This window comes from Osmerus mordax, chromosome 1, assembly GCF_038355195.1.
Source record: "Osmerus mordax isolate fOsmMor3 chromosome 1, fOsmMor3.pri, whole genome shotgun sequence".
Taxonomy (NCBI): domain Eukaryota; kingdom Metazoa; phylum Chordata; class Actinopteri; order Osmeriformes; family Osmeridae; genus Osmerus; species Osmerus mordax.
This window is the reverse complement of record NC_090050.1, coordinates 18,226,809-18,251,067: the sequence shown is the minus strand read 5'-3', so window position 1 is coordinate 18,251,067 and position 24,259 is coordinate 18,226,809. Positions and strand designations below refer to the sequence as shown.

The 24,259-nt window shown below is 47.6% G+C and overlaps 1 protein-coding gene across 3 annotated transcripts; it reads left to right on the top strand.

Moving 5' to 3' along the window:
- Positions 1 to 3,303: 3,303 nt before the first annotated feature.
- Positions 3,304 to 13,123, top strand: dyrk3 (dual specificity tyrosine phosphorylation regulated kinase 3). Of its 3 annotated transcripts, none has more exons than XM_067242963.1 (7): positions 3,304 to 3,918; positions 4,159 to 4,184; positions 6,594 to 6,703; positions 9,939 to 10,141; positions 10,294 to 10,606; positions 10,734 to 11,150; positions 11,273 to 13,123. In XM_067242963.1, exons 1-7 carry the CDS (start codon positions 3,911 to 3,913, stop codon positions 12,005 to 12,007), a joined length of 1,812 nt encoding a protein of 603 aa, XP_067099064.1. In that variant the 5' UTR covers positions 3,304 to 3,910; the 3' UTR covers positions 12,008 to 13,123. The 3 variants fall into 3 exon arrangements, with proteins under 3 accessions (XP_067099064.1, XP_067099056.1, XP_067099047.1); XM_067242955.1 differs by having other exon boundaries at positions 4,156 to 4,184; XM_067242946.1 differs by having other exon boundaries at positions 3,304 to 4,184.
- The last annotated feature ends 11,136 nt before the right edge of the window (positions 13,124 to 24,259 follow it).

Below are 24,259 nucleotides of genomic sequence, written 5' to 3'. Positions count from 1 at the left end.
AGTCTGATAGCAATGGTCTTTCCAAATTAGCATAGTTCGAGTAGTTTCACAAGTTTTAAAAAGCGGTTGGTGTGTATGTTTGTCAAGGAGCCCAAGAACTGATAAAGCAGAAACAGAAGCCAAGGCCGCATGTGTAGTCCCCTCCACCCTTTCTTATCTAGATGGATCAATACGCTATATCACTTGACATGCCACGTTCCCATTTTCATCATTACTATTCTAAAACTCTTCTTCGTCTTCGACCTGCCTGTCACCCTGCCAAACTGACCATATGGGCCAGCAGCTGCTGAGAGGTCAGTCTGAAACTGTGTCACTATGTTTATATTTGGCCATAAATAAAGACCAACCCCACTTCACACCTCTGAAAGAGAGCTAAAATTAGCATGACCGCCTGCTTGCACCAATTTTAGCATCCTCCTCCTTTCTCAGTGTCTTTCAATAACTCTACTCGCTCACTATGGGTGACTTGTGTTTTGTCTGGGTTATATGACCACATAGCAGAGCAATGGTCCATATGTCTCCCACATTCAAAATGTTGAGTTTATCTTACTCAATATTACAGATTTTCTCCATTGCTTTGGCTCAATTCTTGAAACAGAAATTACATTCTCAAAGCTCTAAGTGCATCTGGCAAAATAGCCAATATGGTTCAGCACAAATACATAGATCACCTTCAAAAGGTCATATCTCACCCAAAACAGTTAACTCATGCTTCAAAACCAAATAATTTTCTCATATAAATAGTCAGTGCCCCCAAATTGAAAAGTTCCTTCTCGATTGCTTTGGCTCATCTCTCGAGAAAAAAGAGGACATTCTCAAAGCTTTAAATACATTTGCCAAAATAACCTAGATGGTTCAGCAAAACACCATGGCACACCTGCAAAGGGTCATCTTTCTCCTAAAACAGACAACTCATCAGTCAAAACTAAATCCTTTTCTCATAGAAATAGTCAGTGCCCCCAAAATGAAAAGTCCCTTTGGCATTGTGTAAACACTGCAGGTCAAAATGATTAGATGTTTTGTCAGTATGGCAGTGGACCTTAAAAATATCCCTCATGTGCACTGTGCTACAGTTACTGTAGTAGATGTTTTCTTTCCAGAATACTATGTGTCTTCAATCTACCCAGACGCTTCCATGTTACCCCGCTCCTCATCTCCCTCCACTGGCTTCCAATCACGGCCGGTATCAGATTCAAGACCCTGGTACTGACCTTCGGAGTGGTGAACGGGATTGCACCCGACTACATCAAGTCTCTCCTCCAGCCTTACACCCCCACCCGCCACCTACGGTCTTTTTCTGACAACCGTCTGGTGGTCCCACCTCTCAAGAGCGCCCGCTCCCAACCCAAGCTCTTCTCCTGTCTGGCCGCCCAATGGTGGAATCACCTCCCCACCTCCACCTTCAAGAACTATGTTTCTTCCCATTGGCACTTATTTGCTTTTCACAATGTATGCTTCATGTTTTGGCTACCCACAATGTTTTTGGGGCTACCTCATTGTTTATGATCATTGACTTTATGCACTTTTGTAAAGTTCTCTCTTGGAAGTCGCTTTGGATAAAAGTGTCTGCTAAATGAATAAATATAAAATGTAAATGTGTATCAAACAGAAAAAATATTACAGTAATTCAAGAGTAGCCTACAAGGTTTCACATCACATATTGCACTCACACTGCTTTGGAAATTGTTACTGTAATTGCCATACATTGTGGTTACTGTAACATGAAATGTGTACAGCACAATATAATGTCATACAATAAGCACATCAAAACTAACATTATGTATAACCTACACTACCAACACATACAGTAAGAAAGTAAAGCAAAGCTGGAGTTTCACTAGTTGTCGTCCTCACTTTCCTGCTCATCCTCATGCTCCTGTCTGTCTGGCCACAGATTTCATCGACATCACATCTGATGTTCTCCCTTGCGATGCAACAGGGGTAGAATCATTGTGCATGCCGCAACCATCCCCTACACTGATCTGCTGTGACATGATCACAAGCAGCATCCATTGCCTGGAGCAGGGACCTCTGGTTTTGAGCCCAATGCTCATAGACCCTCCACCTACATGCAGAAAAAAACTCCTCGATAGGATTGAGGAATGGGGAGTAAGGGGATGAGCACCATAAGCATTCTTGGATGGGCAGTGAACCCTGATGAGTGGGCCACGGTGGAAGCTTACATTGTCCCACACAATGACAAATGTAAGCAAGTGAGGCCCTACCAAACCCCTCGCATGTAGAGGGATAAGATCGGAGTGCAGGTGGTCCAAGAACACCAGGTGCTTCTGGGTATTGTATGGGCCAAGACTGGGAATGTGGCTGACTACACCATTCTCTGAAATGTCAGCACACATGGTGATGTTGCCCCCGAGCTGGCCTGGGACAAGCTCTATATATTTGATGGAAGCATTTATACTCCTGGATAGCTCCTGTCAGCAAACTAAACTTACTGTGTGATTGGTGATCGGATGTGTCCCCTTGTTTAGTAAAGTTCTAGTTGCACCTGACAATGACTGTAACCAGTTGATCCAAGAGATCCATATTACAGTATATACCATGATGTTTTTCATGGTATTATGTGCCTGAAAGATTTTGACAGTGGAGTGAACTATTGTGCAGGTGACGATGTACACAAGGAAATTATGCCAATATGTTTTGCAGCAAATAACCACTTGACTGAGAAACAACAGTCAGTTTAGACCAGCAAGATATATTCAATTGGTAATTGGCCTAACTGAAGGCAATTGTACTTAACCATTTCAAAGATGTGCTAAATCATTTGAAATTTGTGCAAACTGTAGGCAATTACACTTGTCATTTACGAGGATGTGCTAATACAATTGCAATTTGATTAAAGGAATGAAAAATTCCAATCGTTTGTGAACAAGTGCCCAGTGGTTTGGAGGTTTGCACGTGTTGTTTTGAGAATGTCATTTCTGTTTCGTCAAATGAGCCAAAGCAATGGGGAAAAACTGTAATGTGTGGGCTGATTTAAGATTACGAACTCAAGAAATACCAAAACAATTAAAACATTGATCATAAAACGAGTGGTCAGCTTAATGTTAAATTAGTAGGCTGAGGGTTTGTCACACAAACCGCCATACTGGCTCAAAGTTCGTCATTCACCACATGTAGGCACCATAGGACAGAAAAGAACAGTTGGGACACTGGAAACCATGACTTGAGCCAAGATGAGGTTTCTTTTAGCCACGCCTTACTCCATCCCCCCACTGCTGTCTGTTTGGTGACGCTACCGCTAGTCTGAGCTCCCTAGAAGACGCCCTTAGCAACCATAAGAAGAATCATATCGAATTTGATACTCGTACAGCAGAGAAGACGGATTAAACATTCCCGTTGTATTGCTCCGGCGCATAGTGAAGATATCCTCCGAAAGTTATGTCCGTGGTTTTGTTTTCTGCGGTTATTAGGGGGTATTGCCCTAAATGCAGATGGCTAGAAAGCTATTTGCCTAGCCTGCAATAGCTAGCCCCCCTCTCAAGCGAAAACAGCTTCCCAAGCTGTCCGGAAGGAGGGTGAATCTTGGGACCGATCAGTGAACCGAGCAGCTAGCCAAAAGCAGTAGCACTTTTTGCTACAAAGACAAGAGTAACAAGAACGGGGATGATTCTCTTGATCGATACAATAATCAATCGACAGAGAAAGGCGAGGGGCACTCGGGTTAGATCACCAACCTGTAGTTTTTGGACTCAACCTCTTATTGACGAAGCAGGGAGCGTCGCTCACGCGGACGGGTGTTTTTGTGCCTCTGCTAGCTGGAAACGACCCCCACTGCCAAAGGCATCACCAGAACTTTTTCACGCTGAAGCCAGGGCTAACGATAGCTAGCGAGGGGAAATGAAAGACAACTGAGTTTGGGTGTTGTTGGTTTTGGGAGAGCATAACGAGAATGTATAGGTAGGTAATAGTAAGTACAAAGTACAACTGTTAAAGTAATTATTTTATATTCCTCGAAGTTGACTCAGGAGTCACTTGATCCCGGCCGCCGCTTGCTAGTTAGCTATATACCAATGCTACTACAAAGAATACAATACACAACTGCTAAGTGAGTTGCTCTGAGGATTTTTATTTTTTATTTCAACGTGACTTCGGATGCTGGCATCAACTTTAATTTGCAATCATGATGATATTAAGCAGAAAACCAGAGGGGCCAATAACAGCAGGTAAATACATGTTTATTAAGTTACATTCGACATTTCTTCCTCTATTTGTCATCCGTTTTGATATCGCTAACGATAGAAATGTGTTCATGTTCACATTGCTAGTCCCCATCCCAATTCACAAGCGTCACAATTGTTAGACACAGAGACACGCACACATTATTTAGTGACTGTTATGTATAAATCACTGTCAGTACATAGATACAGATGATGTCACAGTCTAAATGTGATCAATTCTACGTGCATGCTGTAAACGTTTCTCTTAACAGCAGCAAGTTGTAGTCACAACTCTTGTTTGAGAGTTGTTTGTAAATACTGCTGAGAAGACAGAAAACGCTGAGCTGTTGTTTGCAGGTCTCTTCCATTGTAAGCGAAGCGGTAGCCTTGTGATGCTATCGATAACGACTCGTTCACCTTAGTTTTGTGGAGTGGAAAGACAAAGTGTCTCTTTTAGTTGTTCCAAAACATTGTCCATATTTCCTCCTAATCATAGTAACTACACTGCTAATGATCAGGGTATTATTGATTGTGGATGTGTGTTGTTTCAGGTGGACATGTTTCGGAATGGCTTCCTTTACTCTACCTGGTGCTGTTGATTGGCACCATGTGTAGCTTGTGTGTTAGATAACATAGGCCATAGAGCAGCCTGACGGCAAGGGGACGTTCTGTTCAGAATACTGTACTGGGAAGCACAGGAAACCCTCTCCGTAGCTCCTCCCCTCTGCTCTGCTCGACACCCCTCTCCCTGCGTTATGACATATGATCTGGTGTCTGTTTGTCTGAACCTTGTTCTCCCCCAGCTCTACCCTGGCTGCCAGTGCTGTGTTTCAAAGCCTCTCAGTGTGAGGAAGAATAGAAGGACTTGGTTTGAAGGCATTCTGCTGAGCTTTGGTTTGTGTTCGGCAGAAACTCTGAGGTGGAAGTATGGGGAAGTCTTATATTGGGAGCTTTGACTCTTAGGTTTGAACAGTGTTTGTACAGTGGGGTGTGTTGCTGTGTGGAAAGTTCTGAGCCCCTAGTGAGTCATTAGTCTGCATCCCTAATGGGCCCTGTGTACTTACATTTACATTTAGTCATTTAGCAGATGCTCTTATCCAGAGCGACTTACAGTAAGTACAGGGACATTCCCCCGAGGCAAGTAGGGTGAAGTGCCTTGCCCAAGGACACAACGTCAGTTGGCATGACCGGGAATCGAACTGGCAACCTTCGGATTACTAGCCCGATTCCCTCACCGCTCAGCCACCTGACTCCCTACTTGTTGAAGTGTGTGCACAGCATCCAGTTCTAATGCTACAGAGTGTATGCACAGCATCCAGTTCTAATGCTACAGAGTGTGTGCGCACATCCAGTTCTAATGCTACAGAGTGTATGCACAGCATCCAGTTCTAATGCTACAGAGTGTGTGCGCACATCCAGTTCTAATGCTACAGTGTGCGCACATCCAGTTCTAATGCTACAGAGTTTGTGCGCACATCCAGTTCTAATGCTACAGTGTGCGCACATCCAGTTCTAATGCTACGGAGTGTGTGCGCACATCCAGTTCTAATGCGTCTGTATCCAGGCAGCAGGATTAGCCTCCCTCTGAGTCCTTATGTTGACAGGACCAGGACTGGGGATAGGAGCTGTGACGCACCTGCAACCTGGTAACAAACTCCCTATGAGGGCAAAGCCAGCCAGCCGGCACCAACCAGCACGCCACTGCTCTCTATGAAGCCACTAGCTAGCTGCGTTTGCCTCCATTTAAGTAGAATGCTAACTTAATTGCTAGACCATATTTCTGGGGTTATCGTCATTCATCAATGATGAAAATCTGGCAGATTTGGAGGGTTCCTTCATCTTCTGTCACAAGCACACGTGTGCCATTGTTCCGCTGACTGCTGTTGAGGTCAGCGGAATAGCATTAATCCGCTGCTGTCAGACAAGGCCTTTCAGTGATCAGAGCCCTTCCGTATAATCAATCTATTTGCGAACACACCTGTGTCTGTAAGTGGCCTGGCCTTAGTGGACAGATGGACGGACGGAAAGATGCTGTCGTCACAGAGGCATCTGCTTGCTCCATTAGGCCAATAATACCACTTGCAACGCTAGCTCTCCAGCACTGTAAGCTCTGTCTAAGCTGGTCTGGACTCTATCATGGGTTAGCAAGCGAACAACGTTGAATTAGCCTGTCTAATGTTAGCCGAACACAATTGTTTGGGTCAATTAAACTAGCCTAAGCTTTGGAGCTTATGTTGAGATGAAAACCTGTGGACCACAGGTCTGTCTCTGTTTAAACAAGCAGGTCTAAATCCTCCCTAAACGTCGTCCCCCCGTGCAGGCTGTTTGAGGAGATGTGTGGTCTGTGAGGACATGTCAAGGATAGCTACCAAAAAGGTTCACAGTCTAAAGTTTTTGTCTTCTTGCTTCCGCCAGCGCGCCATGGGGATGGGCTGTATGACTCGTACATGAGAACAGACCACCTGCTGAAGGACGAACCGGACGCCAACAGCCCCTCAGGGTTACCACCCATACCCAAACACTCAGTAAGTACACTCACACACACACACAGTCTGGATACCCTGCCTGGAAACACACCGTTACTGTTGACATCCTGTTATTAAGATGATTCAACACTGCTCACGCCCTAGCCCCAAAAATGCATCCCTCCTCAACTACTCATTCAACCTTGCCAGACTGGATAGGTGAGTGTGGTGGAAGCCTGGATGGAAACCTATCCAAGTCAGTTAAGATCATGAGATAATGAGTGAAGTGGGTGGTGAAGGAGATGAACAGACCGTGTTTCAGGGTGTCAGGGGGGTCATGTGCAGCAATGGTGAAAGAGGCCCAGCAATGTCTTCAGTATGTAATCAGCTCATGTTCCATTCAAAGAAGGGAGCTTGTTTACCTCCAGGAAACACACACATGCATACACAAGCAGGAGACGGGGCTAGTCTGATAGATTGTAAAGATTTACTGGGCCCGAAAATCTGACCCACTAACACATCACTAATCAACGTCCCCCCCTCCTCTAACCCTAACCCCCTCCCCCTCCTCTCCTGGCGAGGGTCATCCTGACCTCCACCATCTCTCATCCACTTCTACTGTTCAGAGTCCCAATACAAACATATACAAACATCCTCTTTGTCTGCTGCGAGCCTGTCTGTATGCTGGGGGAGTCAGGTGGCTGAGCGGTTAGAGAATCGGGCTAGTAATCAGAAGGTCGCTGGTTTGATTCCCGGCCGTGCGAAATGAAGTTGTGTCCTTGGGCAAGGCACTTCACCCTACTTTCCTCGGGGGAATGTACTTACTGTAAGTTGCTCTGGATAAGATTCCTGCTAAATGACTAAATGTAAACGTATGCACAGTATTCTACCAGAACACTGTGTGACTTATGTTTGCCTAGTTGCACATACTGTTACCTCTGGCCTCGGCGTTTGGAAAGTTGGAATGAATGTCAGAAATGAAGTGTGTGTCGTAGGACTTGTCAGACGTGCTGTAGTTCTACAGAGAAGAGAGTGGAATAGCAGCACAGAGAGCAGGAAGAAATCCGCCCGGCATGTTCCTCCCTCCCTCTCCCTCTCTTTGTCTTTCTGGCTGAACTGTTTATCTCTGGGTGAGTTGTGGAGGTGTGTGTGGAAGCTATAAGACTTGATGAGGGGTGCATGTTAGTGAGAGAGGCACAGTGAGAAGGAACCGGCAGTGTTTCTCCCAGGGCAGAGAGATTAACACTGTTCCATCTGCCCCTCGGCTCAGCCCATCGAGTACACTCTAAATCACCTGGCCATAATCTCAATCTCTTTCCTATCTAACGCGCACACACACACACACTGTAGGCTATTTGTCTAATATGCTGAGTTCGTTTTATACTTTCCTTTCAATGGTCAATAACTAATCACAGTTGGAGTTTGAACTATAGCAGCTTTGTTATCATGCACATGTGCACGTGTTAGCTGATCGATCATCTAGAACAGGTTTCAACCACAGTATCACAAAAACACATTTACTCATAACTGTAATATATTTGATTGAAAGTAGAGTTCGGTCTATTTATGGCGTGTTTTTTGGTTTCTGAAAGTTTTTGATGAGAAGTCCCACCCACAGCCATTTTGTGTCTGAATGTAAACAGACAATCTCTCACAGAATGTTTTGGCCAAACCCAGTGTCCATGTTATCTTTAAAATCACATGCAGTAGATCTGCAGAAGTATGCCCCCCCACACATTTTCCTGAATGTCAAAGCAACTGTCTAACCAGTCTTTAAGTACATTCCATGTAATGTGGTTCAGGAGATGGCACTTGGAGAAGGATGCAGCTGTATGGTTGTGCTAGGGTTAGGGTTACATTCAGGGAATCGTGTTTGAAGTTATGGAGGTACAGTGCTTAGCTATATGCTCTTAGAGGAATTCCTCCAACACTGCAACACTTCTATTTTGGGTTCAGGCCTACTGGTCAGTCACACACAAACACACATACCTAAACATGCCTCCGCACGCAGCCCTTGTCCAGCAGGACACATCATCACTCACTTCAGTTTATCAAACGATTGTTTGCATGATTTTATCTACTGACCTCCTTTCAATCTTGTCCTATTGACCCAGTCCTGCTGTGTGAAGTACAGAGTCAATGTCAGATTGTCACACTGTTGGCTATACACAAGCTCCTTTATAATCCAGATGAAAAAGTCTGACTTGTTTTCATATAGAAAATAGGATATATGTAAGGTAAGTGTGTATTACAGATGTAATATGTAACATTAATATGAGTCAGAGAGTTTAAGGAAGGGTTTGTGTTAGACTATCCAATGCCACACTCCATCGTTGGTTTACAGAGAGAGAGAGAGAGAGAGAGAGAGAGAGAGATAGAGAGAGAGAGAAGAAGAAGAGACCATGAGCTCATGTAATATGAATGTTCCCAGAAGCCCACAGCAATGTGTATAGTAGTGTGCCATATTAACAGGGCCGCTCCCTCCTCCTTTACCAGAGTGTAATCTAACTTTAATGACAGTCGTTTCCCCTGCGCACCATAATCATGTGGAGGGTTCTTCTTTCCGCTGGTGGAGAGAAAGAATGAATTCCTGGGGTGGGTGAAAGCCATGTACCGTATGGCCAAAGTGAAACTACATTGCTGCTCCCAGTCTCACCAAACTGTGATGACCCGGTTCACACAGTGCCACCCACAGCACCTGTCTGCATGCCCTGGCCACAGGCTGGTAGGATGGCACTCTGCTCTCTGTTTGTGTGTAGTTAAGCCTCAGAGACTCACACACACACACACACACACACACAGATAAAGCACAATCAGGACCGCACTGCTTTGTAATTGGACTAAAGGTCACATGGTGTTGTATGTATTAGAATATTTGCTTGTCAGAGCAGGAAGCAAAAAATAAACTAGATCTGGTTTCACTGGTTCTCCCTCACCTAGTAGCTCTTGCAAATCAGCTGTAATGGACACAGCCTGGGCCTAGCCTTGCCACAGGGGTTCTGTGTATTAGTATTCCTCCATAGCCAGAGGCCAGCCTCGAGAGCCTGGGCTGGATGGACCTCAGGCAGAGTAGGATGTGGAAGGAGGGAGGGAAGAGACCCCCTCCCTGGATCAATCTCCATAATATTTCTGTACTGTGTCCCCGTCAGACCTGCCTACCATTCAGTATCTGGTCACAGACGATGCCACTAGCTGGACACGCTCATCCTTAGGACAGCACTCTGTTCAACACAACAATATGATGGATGGTAAAAAAAAGAAGCACGTCTCACGTTTCCCCCTCCCCCTCTTCCAGGTCAGTAACAAGGGGGCGATGAAGGATCAGGTGGGGGTCCGTGGAGGTCAGCTGAAGGTGAAGTACTTGTATGAGGACTCCACCTACAACCGCAAGATAAATGCTGTTTCCACGGCGACGGCTCAGAACGGGACCGTGACAGCCCAGGCTCCTGGTAAGCCGGCCCCGGTACCAAGCCTGTCCAAGGAGCGGAGTGTGGATAGGTAAGAGAAGCCCACACGTCTTACACACACACACACATGTTGGTTTGTCATGGTTGTCACTTTATTAGCCTGTAGCATTGGTCGGTCCATAATAATCCCAGGGCTTCTGGAGACAAGCTAACCGCTAACCTGTTGCTGTGTGGTTCTGACAGCACGGGCTCCAGCAAGGGCTCCACAGACTCCTCGGGGCCCCGGGGGACCAATGGGACGTTGAACGGTGCTGTGACGGGGAAGCTGTGTGGGCCCCTGACCCCGGAGCAGGCCCTGAGACAGTACCGCTCCCAGCTGACCCCCCTGGAGCAGACTGAGATCCACTCCTACCCTGAGATTTACTTCCTGGGACCCAACGCCAAGAAGAGGCCAGCAGTCGCCGGGGGCAACAATAACGGAGGCTTCGACGACGAACAAGGGGGCTACATCCATGTTCCACACGACCACCTAGCCTTCCGCTACGAGTTCCTCAAGGTAACACACACACGTTCACACTCGACCCTTTGCTGCAAAGTCCTTCCCCAGATCTCTGTGGATGAATAAGGTAGCCAACTGCTGTAACGTTGAGGCTAACTGGAAGGGCCCTCGCTGTTTGCTCCAGGTGATTGGGAAGGGCAGCTTCGGCCAGGTGGCCAAGGTCTACGACCACAAGCTGCAGCAGCACCTGGCCCTCAAGATGGTCCGCAACGAAAAGCGGTTCCACCGGCAAGCCCAGGAGGAGATCCGCATCCTGGAGCACCTGCGCAAGCAGGACCGCACCGGCACCATGAACGTGGTCCACATGCTGGAGAACTTCACCTTCAGGAACCACATCTGCATGACCTTTGAGCTGCTGAGCATGAACCTGTACGAGTTGATCAAGAGGAACAAGTTCCAGGGCTTCTCTCTGCCTCTGGTCAGAAAGTTCGCCCACTCCATCCTGCAGTGTCTGGATGCCCTGAACCGGCACAGGATCATCCACTGCGACCTGAAGCCAGAGAACATCCTTCTCAAGCAGCAGGGACGCAGTGGCATCAAGGTACACGAGCAGCTTCTCCTGTTAGCACACCTGCCACACCCACACTCACACAGCTCGACGACACTCTGGGACGTACCCCAGACACAGCTGACGTCTCCCTTCCTTGTCTCTCTCTCTTCAAGGTGATCGACTTTGGCTCCAGCTGCTTTGAGCACCAGCGGGTTTACACCTACATCCAGTCCCGGTTCTACCGGGCCCCCGAGGTGATCCTGGGCTCCCGCTACGGCCTGCCCATCGACATGTGGAGCTTCGGCTGCATCCTGGCCGAGCTGCTGACGGGCTACCCCCTGTTCCCCGGGGAGGACGAGGGGGACCAGCTGGCCTGCGTCATGGAGCTGCTGGGCATGCCTCCGCAGAAGATCCTTGAACAGGCCAAACGGGCCAAGAACTTCATCAACTCGAAGGGCCACCCGCGCTACTGCGGGGCCAACACTCTGCCGACGGGCGCCACCGTCCTGACGGGCGCCCGCTCCCGTCGAGGGAAGATGAGAGGCCCCCCGGGCAGCAAGGAGTGGAGCTCCGCCCTGAAGGGCTGCGAGGACCCCACCTTCACTGACTTCATTAAGAAGTGTCTGGACTGGGACCCCTCGTCCCGCCTCACGCCTGCCCAGGCACTGCGCCATCCCTGGCTGTACCGCCGCCTGCCCAAGTCCCTGCCCGTGACGGAGAAGAGCCATGGGGGCGTGGTGAAGAGGCTGCCTGAGCACCACAGCACCTCCTTCCCCTCCATCCTGGCCAAGGGGGGCCCTGGTCTGGGGACCACCACAGCCACCAACAACAAACTGAGGAGCAACATGATGGGAGACTCTGGGGGAAGCATACCCCTGCGCACCGTCCTGCCCAAGCTTGTCTCCTAGAGAGACAAGTCCCTTAACCCCTCCTCCACCTCCTCTTCATCCCTCGCTCCGGGGGAGTAAGGGACAGTGGCCAGGAGTGTAGCGTAGGTTTTAAATTTGTTTGGTTGTATTTCTGTTTTCTACAAAGTGGGTGTCGACACCCAGGGTCTTGGATTTGGAACCTTTATATGAGCTGAACAATTACAAAGACTCTATAAAGGTTTTTCTACAGCAGATTGACTGAGTGGCTGTTTGCTTTCTCTGTGACAGCCATGGTGGAAGATCTTTTATTTCCTGATAACCGCGCTGTGGAGTGAGTTGTCTGTGCTGGAGACCAGTGGATATTTTACTTGCGTATGTGTGTTCTCACGTGTGTGCGTCCCACAAATCACGCACTAAAGCACACCTGCACGGGCACTCACACACACTCTCTCAACGCTCATATCTCACCATCCTTCTGAGGATGGCGTTTTAAATGTGTGAAAATCCTAAGGGCTAAAAGATGACTGTTGTATCAGGTAGCAAAAAAACTATGTTCAATTATCTTGGATTTCAGAGTTAATGAATCATGATTTAGGATCTGCTTAAGCAGCTCACAGACACACACACGTAACCAAATTGCTACATAGTGATTGGCTGTTGTTAGGTAAACAGTACATCCACCTCTCATCTTTCTATCAGATTTTTCCTCTTCTGCTCTCTGTTCCTTGCATGTCAGTGAGTGTGTGAGTGTGTTGTGTGTGTCTGGAATGTTGTACCAGTGTGTGAGGCATAGAGGAGATATGGGATGGACTATTTCTGTCCCCAACATCCCTCTGTCTGAAGGACGGTGTGAGAGGGAGAGAGGAGGAACGTCTCTCCAGTCCTCTCTCACGGATGGGACTGTTTCTCTTAGTACTGGTCAAAGTCGTTTGCATGAGGCTGCTGGGTGTGTGTAAGAGAAAGAGACAGGAACACACATACACACAGAACATTATGGCAATATACACTTACAGACACGCGAGCACGCACTTCAATGTTGAGTGTTTGGAATGTTGGTGTTTGGAATGTTGGTGTTTGAAGGCGAGAGGTACAGTGTAACGCATGCCGCTCGGCCCGGTCACACATTGGTGCTTGTGGAGATGTATAGGGAGGGTGGTGGAGGTGTGGAGGGAGGGTGGTGGAGGTGTGGAGGGAGGGTGGTGGAGGTGTGGAGGGAGGGTGGTGGAGGTGTGGAGGGAGGGTGGTGGAGGTGTGGAGGGAGGGTGGTGGAGGTGTGGAGGGAGGGTGGTGGAGGTGTGGAGGGAGGGTGGTGGGGGAGGGTTGTCCGGAGAGGCGGGAATGCAGACAGTATGAGCCAGGACTAAAAGGGTTAAAGATGCAGATTTATCCCAGAGGAGAGGGATTATTATGTGCTGAGGGTATAAGGACTTTTTCAGGGACAAATATTTGATACATCCCTTATCAGCTCCAATGTATTTGCAGTCTTCTGTCCTGTGAGAGTGCTCTCGCGTGTGGATGTGTCCTGTGGATGGTGGCCTGCTCCACAATCTGACCTAGATTACCACTCCTCTTCCTCTCTCTCTCTCTCTTCCTCTCTCTCTCTTCCTCTCTCTCTCTCTCTCTCTCTCTCTCTCTCTCTCATAGGGCTTTGGCAGGGATACTCTAACTTACACACTGTGAATAATGGTGCTTTTACCCACCTTCCCACTCCAAGACGCACACACACACACACATTTATACCAGGTGCATGTTGTATGGACCAGACCACTCAAGAGTTCAGGGTAAAACCTCAAGCCACCCATCTCTTCACTCTCTTTCCTCTCCCTTGTCTCTTTCGCTTTCTCTCTGTGACACTGTCAGGGTTTTCTACTCCTTCTGTTCCTTTCTTTTTGATAGAGATGGTTCCTACTGCTGTGTGCTGAACATGATGACCGATGGAAATGCAGATGTTGGTATGCTGTCCTGTTGTACTAGTGGTGTGTGAGTTAGTAGGAGGCTGTTAGCTCTTTCGGCATGAAATCAGAACTGATGTAAAGACACAGCAACCATGAGAAGAGAAACTGTACAGTAACCAAATGAACTTGTAATAGTTTCTTTTTTAAGATTTAAGAATGAAAATAAAATGAATATTAACTGAACCCAAGTTGTTTCTGTATGCCTCACAAACGGTCAATCATTTGGATCAAAAAGTTAATCTTGTTAACACTCCTAGCTGTCTGTGTCCTTGACTGACACGTAGAAGGTCATTTTTAGTTCATTGACCACATCACGTTGGTTGCACCATTGGGAGGAGGAGTAGCCTGATTGGTTCATTGCTGACCTTTGACATCTGACCTACTATTGAGGGGTGTTTGTTTGCCCTGTGCCCGTTTAAGAGACTTAAAACACAGCCACGCTTCAGTTTACAGGGTCTGACAAACACAGGTATAAATAGACACTGTATTTGACCCAGTATAAATGGTTTGAGGCGAAGTGTGCATGGATTCAGAGACCAGCCATAGATAGGCAGACACCTCCATCTGTTTGCTGTCTGCCCTGCCACTGTGCGAGTCTATGTATGTCAGGGAGAGAGCTCTGAGCTCTGGAGATCCTGCCTGCTGTCCCAATGACATCACCACTTAAGAAACTTTTTCCATATAATTCGCCAGACCAGACGCTAAACATTTAACAACCAGGGCTAAGGCCAGTGTGTGTGTGTGTGTGTGTGTGTGTGTGTAGCTTTAAATATGCAATCAAATCAGCCAGGCAGGCTTACTGTTATTGTCTAATCCAATGCATGTGGGGTTGGTTAGTCTGGTTTAACTTGTTTTTTGCTAAAAACTACTTTAGTCTCTAACAAGAAATACACATTGGTGTTTTCTGCTCCTTCTCTTACCCACTTCCGTCTCTGCTGCCCTGGTAAACAGAAAACAACTCTGTTGATGGAAAAGTCATATTTCTGTGAGGTGCAGTTGATGGGGGTTTAGTCACCTTCTGTTTGCTGAGTTCTGGTAAGAGAGAGGACCTGGCACAGGACTCAGTCAGATAATTACACATACACACAGAACCGGTTTGGTGTCAGTCTTCAAACATAGTATGTGTTCACAGGGCTGTGTGAGTTTCACTGAGTCATATCAAATCCTGTTTTCCTGTTGCTTGATCCCCAAATCAAAGAGTATGAGCTAGAGAGATAACCCAGTACCGCCACACACACACATGGTGTGTGTACATGGTGTGTGTATTTGTACATAAAGCAGATTAAAACAATGTCATTACAGGCCAGTCCAGCTCTCAGGACCAGATGGAAGACCTCACCCACTGCCACACTGACTCTGGTCTTATCTCTCCCAGACATCACCCTCCTATTAATGTTATATTATTAACTGCTTTTCCTCTATTCTCTGCTCTCCTCCCCTCCTCTCTTCGTTTACTCCTCTCTCCTCCTCTCAGAAGTTCCCTGAGGGGGGTTAGAGTCTTAGCCTGCTGACCATATGGAGCCTCGACACTTTCAAGTTGAGTGAGTGTGTGTTGGGGTGAGGGGTCTAGTCATTATCTGCTCACTGCATGGTCTGGGTATGACTTGTCTGAGAAATGTTAGATGTAACATATTTTTTGGAATGTTATGTAGTTAGAGATCTCTAGGAGAGTGACAGTGCTGATGTGGCAGTGGAGGCGGGGTTTCAGGTCGTGATGCAGTTGTCTATGGGACTATTGTCTGCTTTTGATATCTCTGGGTAGGCTACAGCTATGACTCATTGCTCTGACGCAAGTTACTCTTCCTCTTTTCTCTCTCTCTCTCCACAATCTGACCTAGATTACCACTCCTCTTCCTCTCTCTCTCTCTCTCTCTCTCTCTCTCTCTCTCTCTCTCTCTCTCTCTCTCTCTCTCTCTCTCTCTCTCTCTCTCTCTCTCTCTCTCTCTCTCTCTCTCTCTCTCTCTCTCTCTCTCTCTCTCTCTCTCTCTCTCTCTCTCTCTCTCTCTCTCTCTCTCTCTCTCTCTCTCTCTCTCTCTCTCTCTGTCACACGCACACACACTCACAAACATCCAGTCATGTAACTTTCTACATTTACACACTGCAGACACTGTATGTGATGGAAACCATGCCTAACTTGTGTAGAAGACAGCAGAGCCAGACAGTCACAGAGTTTGTGATCACCTTGTCTGTGTGTGTGTCACCTGGCTGAAGTCCATTAGACTGAGGACAGCTGACTGAAGTTGTAACCAGAGATGGACCCCCCTCCCCCTCACATACACACACTTCTTTCCTCAGAAAACACATGCCCCAATGTGCTCAGGCTGGCAGATGACTTTTTACACACCCATGCAAACACAATGACTCTAATGCACAGCTGAGTTGACCCACACACACACATACACAAACACACACAGACAAACTTGAGCACATGCCCACACAGGCAGAACAGATGCAGATCGTTGTGAGAGGTGGGGCTGAGTTTCAGGAACATTTGCCCACCCAACCCACCATTCCACATTCCACACCAACTCACACGACTGCAAAAGTGTGTCTGTGCACACGCTTGAGTCGGGTGCTCACAAGGAATTTTGGTGGTGGCTTTCTGAGAAAGATTGTGGGCAATGTCCTGTTAGAGAATATGTTGTTGTGCAAACTCAAACAGCCAAATATATTTCCTGTGTTCCTGGTTTACATTACAGAGTCTCCATGGCATTGGAAGCCCCTGTTAAACTCCTTGGAGACAGGCCTGGTATCCCATCCTGTGGGCATTCACCAGGTCAGTATTCTGTTCATCTGTTTACGTGGGCTTGTCAGGTCGCAAATGTCTGGAATAGAAGATGACTCACTGTCTGTCTGTAGAGATGTGTCTGATTCAGAGTGCGTGCGTGTGTTTATTTCACCATCTATCCTGGAGCTTCATGCTACCATGTCTACATAGCAACACCAGATGCAACCTTCACAAGGGTAATCAGTGGCACCAAAAAGCTGTGTTTTAAGTCTTTGAGGTGATCTACTGAAGACTTCTGAAATCCAAAGAGTGTCATTGGGTTTGTGGAGATATAAAAAGAGATGCACAAACAGTGAGAGCTACAAACACAAGGATGTAAAATGCCTTTATAAAGGGAATCCTCATCAATAAGTCAGCATCTTCTACCACTTTACCTCTTATTCTCGCTCTTTTTCTGTCCCTCCCTCACACTCTCTCCTTTTTCTCTATCCCAGCCCTTCTGCAAAGAAGGGGGGGGGGGGGGTAGTGTATGGGATATCTGTCAGTGGTCCCCTACATGATGGTACTGCAGTGCAGTGGGCCAGACAACCAGGGGGTACTCCATCTTCATCCTGACACTGAGGTAAACTCACTGCTGCTCTGCCAGCCAGACACAGCAGGGCTGGCCTGCTGTGTTGTTCCATGCCTGTATCCAGGAAGAAGGCTAACAATGAAGGAGTTCAACTGATGCAAGCACAGAAACAGTAGCCGGGGGAGATGAGGTTGGAAGTGGACGTCATTGTCTGTGAAGGTACCAGAGGAGGTGTTGCTGCTGGAGTCTTGTGTTGCTAGGTGAACAGGTTATTTCAGGGGGGGGTGTTTGGTTTCATGGAGACAGGAGAGAGCTCTCAAAGAAGCTGGAGACAGATGACCTGGAGGTCACTTCCTAGCCACCAGCCTAGACTCCATGTCTGTTCATCTGCCCCTCCCCTCGTCTGTTCCTGTGTGCATCTGCCTACCTATTTGATCCTGTTTCAGCATTCTGTGTGTACGTAGTACATGTGTGAGTGTTTGCGGAAGGAGAGGCACAGTCTTGAAGTAAACACACACACACAAGTCATGCACATGTCTTGACACGTTTGGGATCATAGTGTAACTGCAGGTCAAGCACGCAAGAGGACATCAATATGTGTCTCAAATCCTCCATCAAGCCAGACAGTGTATTCTTGTCTGCATACCTGTCTGTTTGGCAGTCTGTCATTTCGGCATGCTCTCTTAAGGTCTCTGCTGCTTGCTGAGTGGATTATGTGCTCATTACCATATCTAGGTGACAGCAGGAGCACTGTCTCGCCGAGCTATGGGAAGAAACCCTCTATTCATATAGTCCCTTAACCACCAAACACAAGATAAAACAACTCGTCATCACAAGGACACACCAGAAACAACTCAGCCACAGACAAACCAACATTTGGGAGTATCTGTTTGTTTTGTATTGTGTCAATGTTTAAACTGAATTATGTTGTGTGTTCTGTCCCAAAACAGCACTGTTGCCCCCACATAGTCAGTACTGCAGACCTCTCTCCTCTCTTTTCTCTCCTCCCTCTCTTATCCCTCACAGCAGCTGTGGGAGTCTTTGTCCTGAGTGTTTTTTCCATGTCAGTGCGAAGAGGCCTGAGTCTGAAGGACCCTGCTTCAATCTGGTGCTGACAGGAACCCACCCCAACTCACCCTGGGAGGGAAGGGGAGAGCAGAGCAGAGGAGAGGGAGAGGACAGGAGAGCAGAGGAGAGCAGAGCAGAGGAGAGGGAGAGGACAGGAGAGCAGAGGAGAGCAGAGGAGAGGGAGAGGAGAGGAGAGCAGAGCAGAGCAGAGCAGAGGACAGGAGAGCAGAGGAGAGCAGAGGAGAGGGAGAGGAGAGCAGAGCAGAGCAGAGGACAGGAGAGCAGAGGAGAGCAGAGCAGAGGAGAGGGAGAGGAGAGGAGAGCAGAGGACAGGAGAGCAGAGGACAGGAGAGCAGAGGAGAGCAGAGGAGAGGGAGAGGAGAGGAGAGCAAAGCAGAGGAGAGCAGAGGACAGGAGAGCAGAGGAGAGCAGAGCAGAGCAGAGGAGAGGGAGAGGAGAGGAGAGCAAAGCAGAGGAGAGCAGAGGACAGGAGAGCAGAGGAGAGCAGAGCAGAGGAGAGGGAGAGGAGAGGAGAGGAGAGGAGAGGAGAGGAGAGCAGAGCAGAGGAGAGCAGAGGAGAGCAGAGCAGAGGACAGGAGAGCAGAGGAGAGCAGAGGAGAGCAGAGGAGAGCAGAGCAGAGGAGAGGAGAGGAGAGCAGAGCAGAGCAGAGCAGAGGAGAGGGAGAGGAGAGGAGAGGAGAAGATTGTTCTTTGATGTAGTCTGATTTATAATTAGCAGTTGCATGCTAAGCATTTCTTAGCAAGCCACAAAGAAGCATCCACTCAGATCCAAAACATGCGTGTCTGTTGGTTTATAATAGAGCACAGCCTTCCAGATAGAGAAGAGAATAACAGTGAGAGAACAGCACAAGAACATGCGGAGTGGAGAACTCCACTCACGGGACTTCATGTTAATGGATTTGGGTTCTGAACCTTTCAACCACACACACGCACACATGCACACACACACACACACACAGAGAAACATGTTCATGGAGTGTGGTAATAGGTCCATCAACAGAGCTTGAATAATTCAAACATTTCTGCAGTGTTATTGTAAATCTTCTCCTGCTGGGAGCAGTCATGGGGCCCTGAAACACTGGTCTAAATAAAAACCTGCTCATTACGTGCCGGGAGGCAAAGTGAAACACCAAACAGCAGCTCACACACAGATCTGCCATGATAAAAGTCGTTTTTCTGATTGTTTCAAGCAATAGATAGATAAAAAATAGACATTGTTCTTGTCACAATTCTATAAAACCCTGCAATAGATGTGTCTCAATATGACTCAATTGGACATGACCTCCCTGTTACCTCTGTTGTAGGGAATCCTGGATGCACCGTCCCTGAAATATAAACCTAGTTGATGGTGGTTGGTGTTTACTGGCCAAGGATAATGGAGATGCTTGTTATACACACAGAGTCTCAAACAGACACTCACACAAAACCAGAAATTGGGGTTCTTTTCTTGGTTCACAGGTAACCGGTGTCAGGACACATACTGAGTCGTACGTGTACTGAGATAAAGGGCCTGATATTCCTAATTCTGTCAGACAATTTTATGGAAAGTGGAAACTTCAATACGTCTTGTGTCAGTGGGTATGTAGAGTTACTGCACTGTAATGATATACTGTCTCACTGTACGCTAGTCTTTTCCTATTTCTCTCCTGGACAGTGAAAAGGTATGCGTGTGTGAGTGCACGTGTGTGTATGCGCACGCTTGTGTGTGCGCATGGCTGCGTGCATGGCTGCGTGCGTGTGGAAGAGTACAAAGTTTGTGGTGAGGCAGATACGAAGGGGCAGTACGTGTGGTAAGCAAAGGGTCATGGTATGGAAATCTGGCAAAGGACAGGGCGGGCTGGTCTGCCACATACAACCATATAAAGGCATGGTGGAGAGAGAGGAGTATCCTACTAAGACAGCATATGAGTCTATGTGAGTGAGTGTGTATGTGTGTTAAGGCAGGAGGGGTAACTCGCCAAGGTAAAAATAGTGCTCAGTGGGGCGTTCAGATTGCACAGGACTCTAGGAACACATGACAAACTCGTCCTTTCCAGACTCCTGGCCACACCAACACACTGGACGTGATGGTCTGTGTCACCTGCCTCGGAGGGGCTGAGAGAGAGAAGCTAAAGAGGAGCAGGGGTATATGTGTGGAGGGGCATTCAACTGTGAGGAGTAGGAGGGCAGAGACAATAAACTGTATGAAGGTACTGCAGGGGCAGTAGACTATATGGAGGAACTGCAGGTACAGTAGACTATATGGAGGAACTGCAGGGGCAGTAAACTATATGGAGGAACTGCAGGGGCAGTAGACTATATTGAGGAACTGCAGGGGCAGTAGACTATATGGAGGAACTGCAGGGGCAGTAGACTAGATGGAGGAACTGCAGGGGCAGTAGACTAGATGGAGGAACTGCAGGGGCAGTAGACTAGATGGAGGAACTGCAGGGGCAGTAGACTATATGGAGGAACTGCAGGGGCAGTAGACTATATGGAGGAACTGCAGGGGCAGTAGACTATATGGAGGAACCTCAGGGGCAGTAGACTATATGGAGGAACTGCAGGGGCAGTAGACTATATGGAGGAACTGCAGGGGCAGTAGACTATATGGAGGAACTGCAGTAGACCGCATGGAGGGAGTGTGTGTACGTGAAGCAGTGGCAGTGGGGCAGTAGGTTGTGAGCAGATCATAGATGTGACAGGGATCAGACTGGCAGGATTAGAGGAGTACAGGCCTGACCTTAGCTAATGTACAGAAAGGGGGAGAGAGAGGCGAGGGGGGTATCTGAACAGCCGTTCATTAGAGTACCCAGCATAGTTTAACAACCCCTTCCCGCACACAACCATCTGTATGGGTATGATTTCTGTTGAAGGGTAATCTTGTGCACAAAGTGGCTCTTTTCCCCCTGGTAATCTGATGTGGATTAACATGGATTACTGGATTAGGAGACTCTGCCCAACAAGAAAGAGAGACATAGACAGACAGAAAGAGTGAGAGCGAGAGAGAACTAGACAGAGTGAAGGAGACAGAGAGAGAAAGAGAGAGAGAGCACAAAGGGGTTAACCTTCTCTCGCCCTGCACCTGGCCTGCTCTTGAAGTTGAGAGGGGGAGGTAACAGGTGTGCAGGTTGTCATGGTGACGTCAGTAGGCAGGCGAGTAGACGAGGAGGCCAATAGGATTGAATGTCCAAACATAAACATTATGTATGACCTTTCATGGAATCTGTTAAGGACACACGTGTAGAAAGGTCACACACAGTAAAGTCTCTGTTCAGGCTTGTTCTTAGTTGCCCTCATAAGCCATTTTCTGGGTCATCAAACACACATGCTCACACACTCCGTGAATAGGCCCTAGTTTTTTTCACCATTGCTCTGTAACCAGACACAGGACTCTCTGAGCCCACCTTATTTGGACCACCACTGCGGGTCGGCGTGTATTTATGTGTGTGTGGATGCATGCATGCCTGTGTGCCTGTCTGTTCATGTCTATGTGTGTGTTTCCAGTGTGGGGTCGCTTGTCTCAGAAAGAGTCCTGGTGAAAGAAGAATGACGTTCTGTCTGTAAGGAAGTGGGTCCTTCGCCAAATTACTAATAAGTCCATTCAGAACCAGTCACTCTCTCTCTCTCTCTCTCTCTCTCTCTCTCTCTCTCTCTCTGTGTGGGACAACTGGAGCATCCTGTATGGCATGTGTCAGTGGGTCAGGAGCTTGAGAGTGTGTGTGTTTGGCATTTGTGTAAAAAAGTGGGACATTCTTTCCAACTGAGTAGGGCAGAAGAGGACCTGGCATCAGAAGTAGGCTAAGCAGCCGTCCTACTCAAACAAACCCTTGTTCATCAGGGGGCACTGGAATGTCAGTGTGACTCAAACGTGAGAGGCTGTCTTCACATGCACACACGGTCATGCACATACACACTCAGGACAATGTACTGACAGAGACTCCGAGGGAGACAGCATGTCCTTGCATTGTGTTATCCGATGGTGTTATTCTCCCCAACAAATTCAACAAATTGTTGCAGTCGTTATCCACTGTAACTGTCTTCTCCTCCTGGTGTCCCCCCTGCTCATTCTCTCCCCTCATCTTCCCCTCCTCCTCATCCCTTTCCCTGCATCCTCCTGTCCTCCAAGGGCCTTTAGGCAGAGTGAGAAGGCCAGCGCGTGACAGGGCTGCAGGCTGTGCTCTCTGTGCAGGCCCCTCTGTGCTCCTGCCACAGTTCAGGGATGAAAACACAGAGAGGGACATTCCTCTAATGGTCACATGGTAGTGGTAGGCCTAGTGAAAGCCAGCCATTTCATGGATGACAGACCCTTTACATGCTGTGCTTTTGTGGATGTGTATATTTACTGTATGTGTGTGTGTGTGTGCTTACGTGTGTTTGAAATTCAAGAAGACTGATTGATGATGTGCTCTCCTCCATTGTGTACTATCTTTTTGAGCTCACGTTTTGTGAGTCTGTTTTTTGCTGTCTGATTTGAGAGGTTGCGGCTGAGCTGCAGAGATGATATGAACGAAGGAGAGAAAAACACCAGAATAATGTGAATTAACCCTCTGAGCTCTCAGACTTAAAAATACATGAGCTGCATGAAGGATGATTTCAGCATTCCAAAGACTACACACACCCAATCAAACATGGACCTGTACACACTACGGCCTTTTTTCTACCATTATGGCACTGGTTGTACATGGCCATTGTGAAGCTGTACATCCAGATGGCTGTGTGTGTGGAGGAGGCTCTCAATCTATCAGGCAGAACATTGTGTTCACTGAGCACAGCCTTAGAGTCTACAATGTTTATTGGGCGGCAATGGGGTTTTATTACTGATTTGTGTGTGTTTGAGTGCGAAAGAGAGAGAGCAAGTGAGAGCCAGAAACAGTCTGTGTGTGTGTCTGTGAGAGAGAGAGAGAGAGAGAGAGAGAGAGAGAGAGAGAGAGAGAGAGAGAGAGAGAGAGAGAGAGAGAGAGAGGTGAACTGTATGCTTTTACTGCTTTACGTTTGTTAGTTAGTTGTGTTTTTATGGAGCTGATGTCTCACAGGTACCATTGTTTTGTCTCTAAGCTAATTGGAAGACAGAATCTATTGTTGTGTGCTTATGTGTGTGTTTGTGCACTGGAAGGTTACTGGGTTCACCCATGTCCAATGTTGGGCATGCTGCCAGTAAATCCAAGGAATTCAAAATGAAATCAGGCTGACCAGTGGTCTATAACAGGACCCAGCTTCAGTTTCATCTGGGCAGTGCAGGGGATTATTCTTGGGGAGAAGGGTTGTGGCCTGTAATAACTGCAGCAAAATAGGCCTGCCTTGCGAAGGGCATGCTTTAAAGGCAGCTGGAGAGCACAGAGAGGAAAAAGAGATAGTGATGCCCTCACCCCACCCCCAAGTGTTCCTTACTGTGAGCATGTCAAAAGGGAACTCTGAAATGAGAGTCGGTGTCTGAGAATACCAGGAAGTGAGGGATAAGAAAGAGGAAGAGAGAAAGGGGGAGGTGTGTGTTAGTGTTTGGTAGACAAAAGGTAGACTTTTCAGATCAGACCCCAGTAAGAAGTGTTTCGCTCTTAAACACATAATTGTACCAGGTCTCTGAAGAAACTAAATGTGTGAATCTGTATGTGTGCATGTACTGTATGTGTATTTTAATGTGTATCTTAACACTAAGGCTAAAATGCAAATGACCATCATCAACACAGAAACCACAGATAGCCAGGCCTCTCCCTTCTCTCTTTCTGTTCAGTACACACTGTCCTGTGTAGGTGTGAAGAACAAAACAGAGGACAGAGGAGAAATGGATGGAGGGAGGAGAAAGGACATGGATGGGAAGGGAAAAGAGAAACAGGGAGAAGAGGAAAGGTGAGTGATTAAAAGGGGGAAGAGTGGAAAAAAAGGCTGTTTTCTTGTGTGAGATGCTTGCGATAGAAGGAGCCGAGGACTGACTCTAAGAGATTCTCAGGACAGAGGGGAAGCAGAGAGGA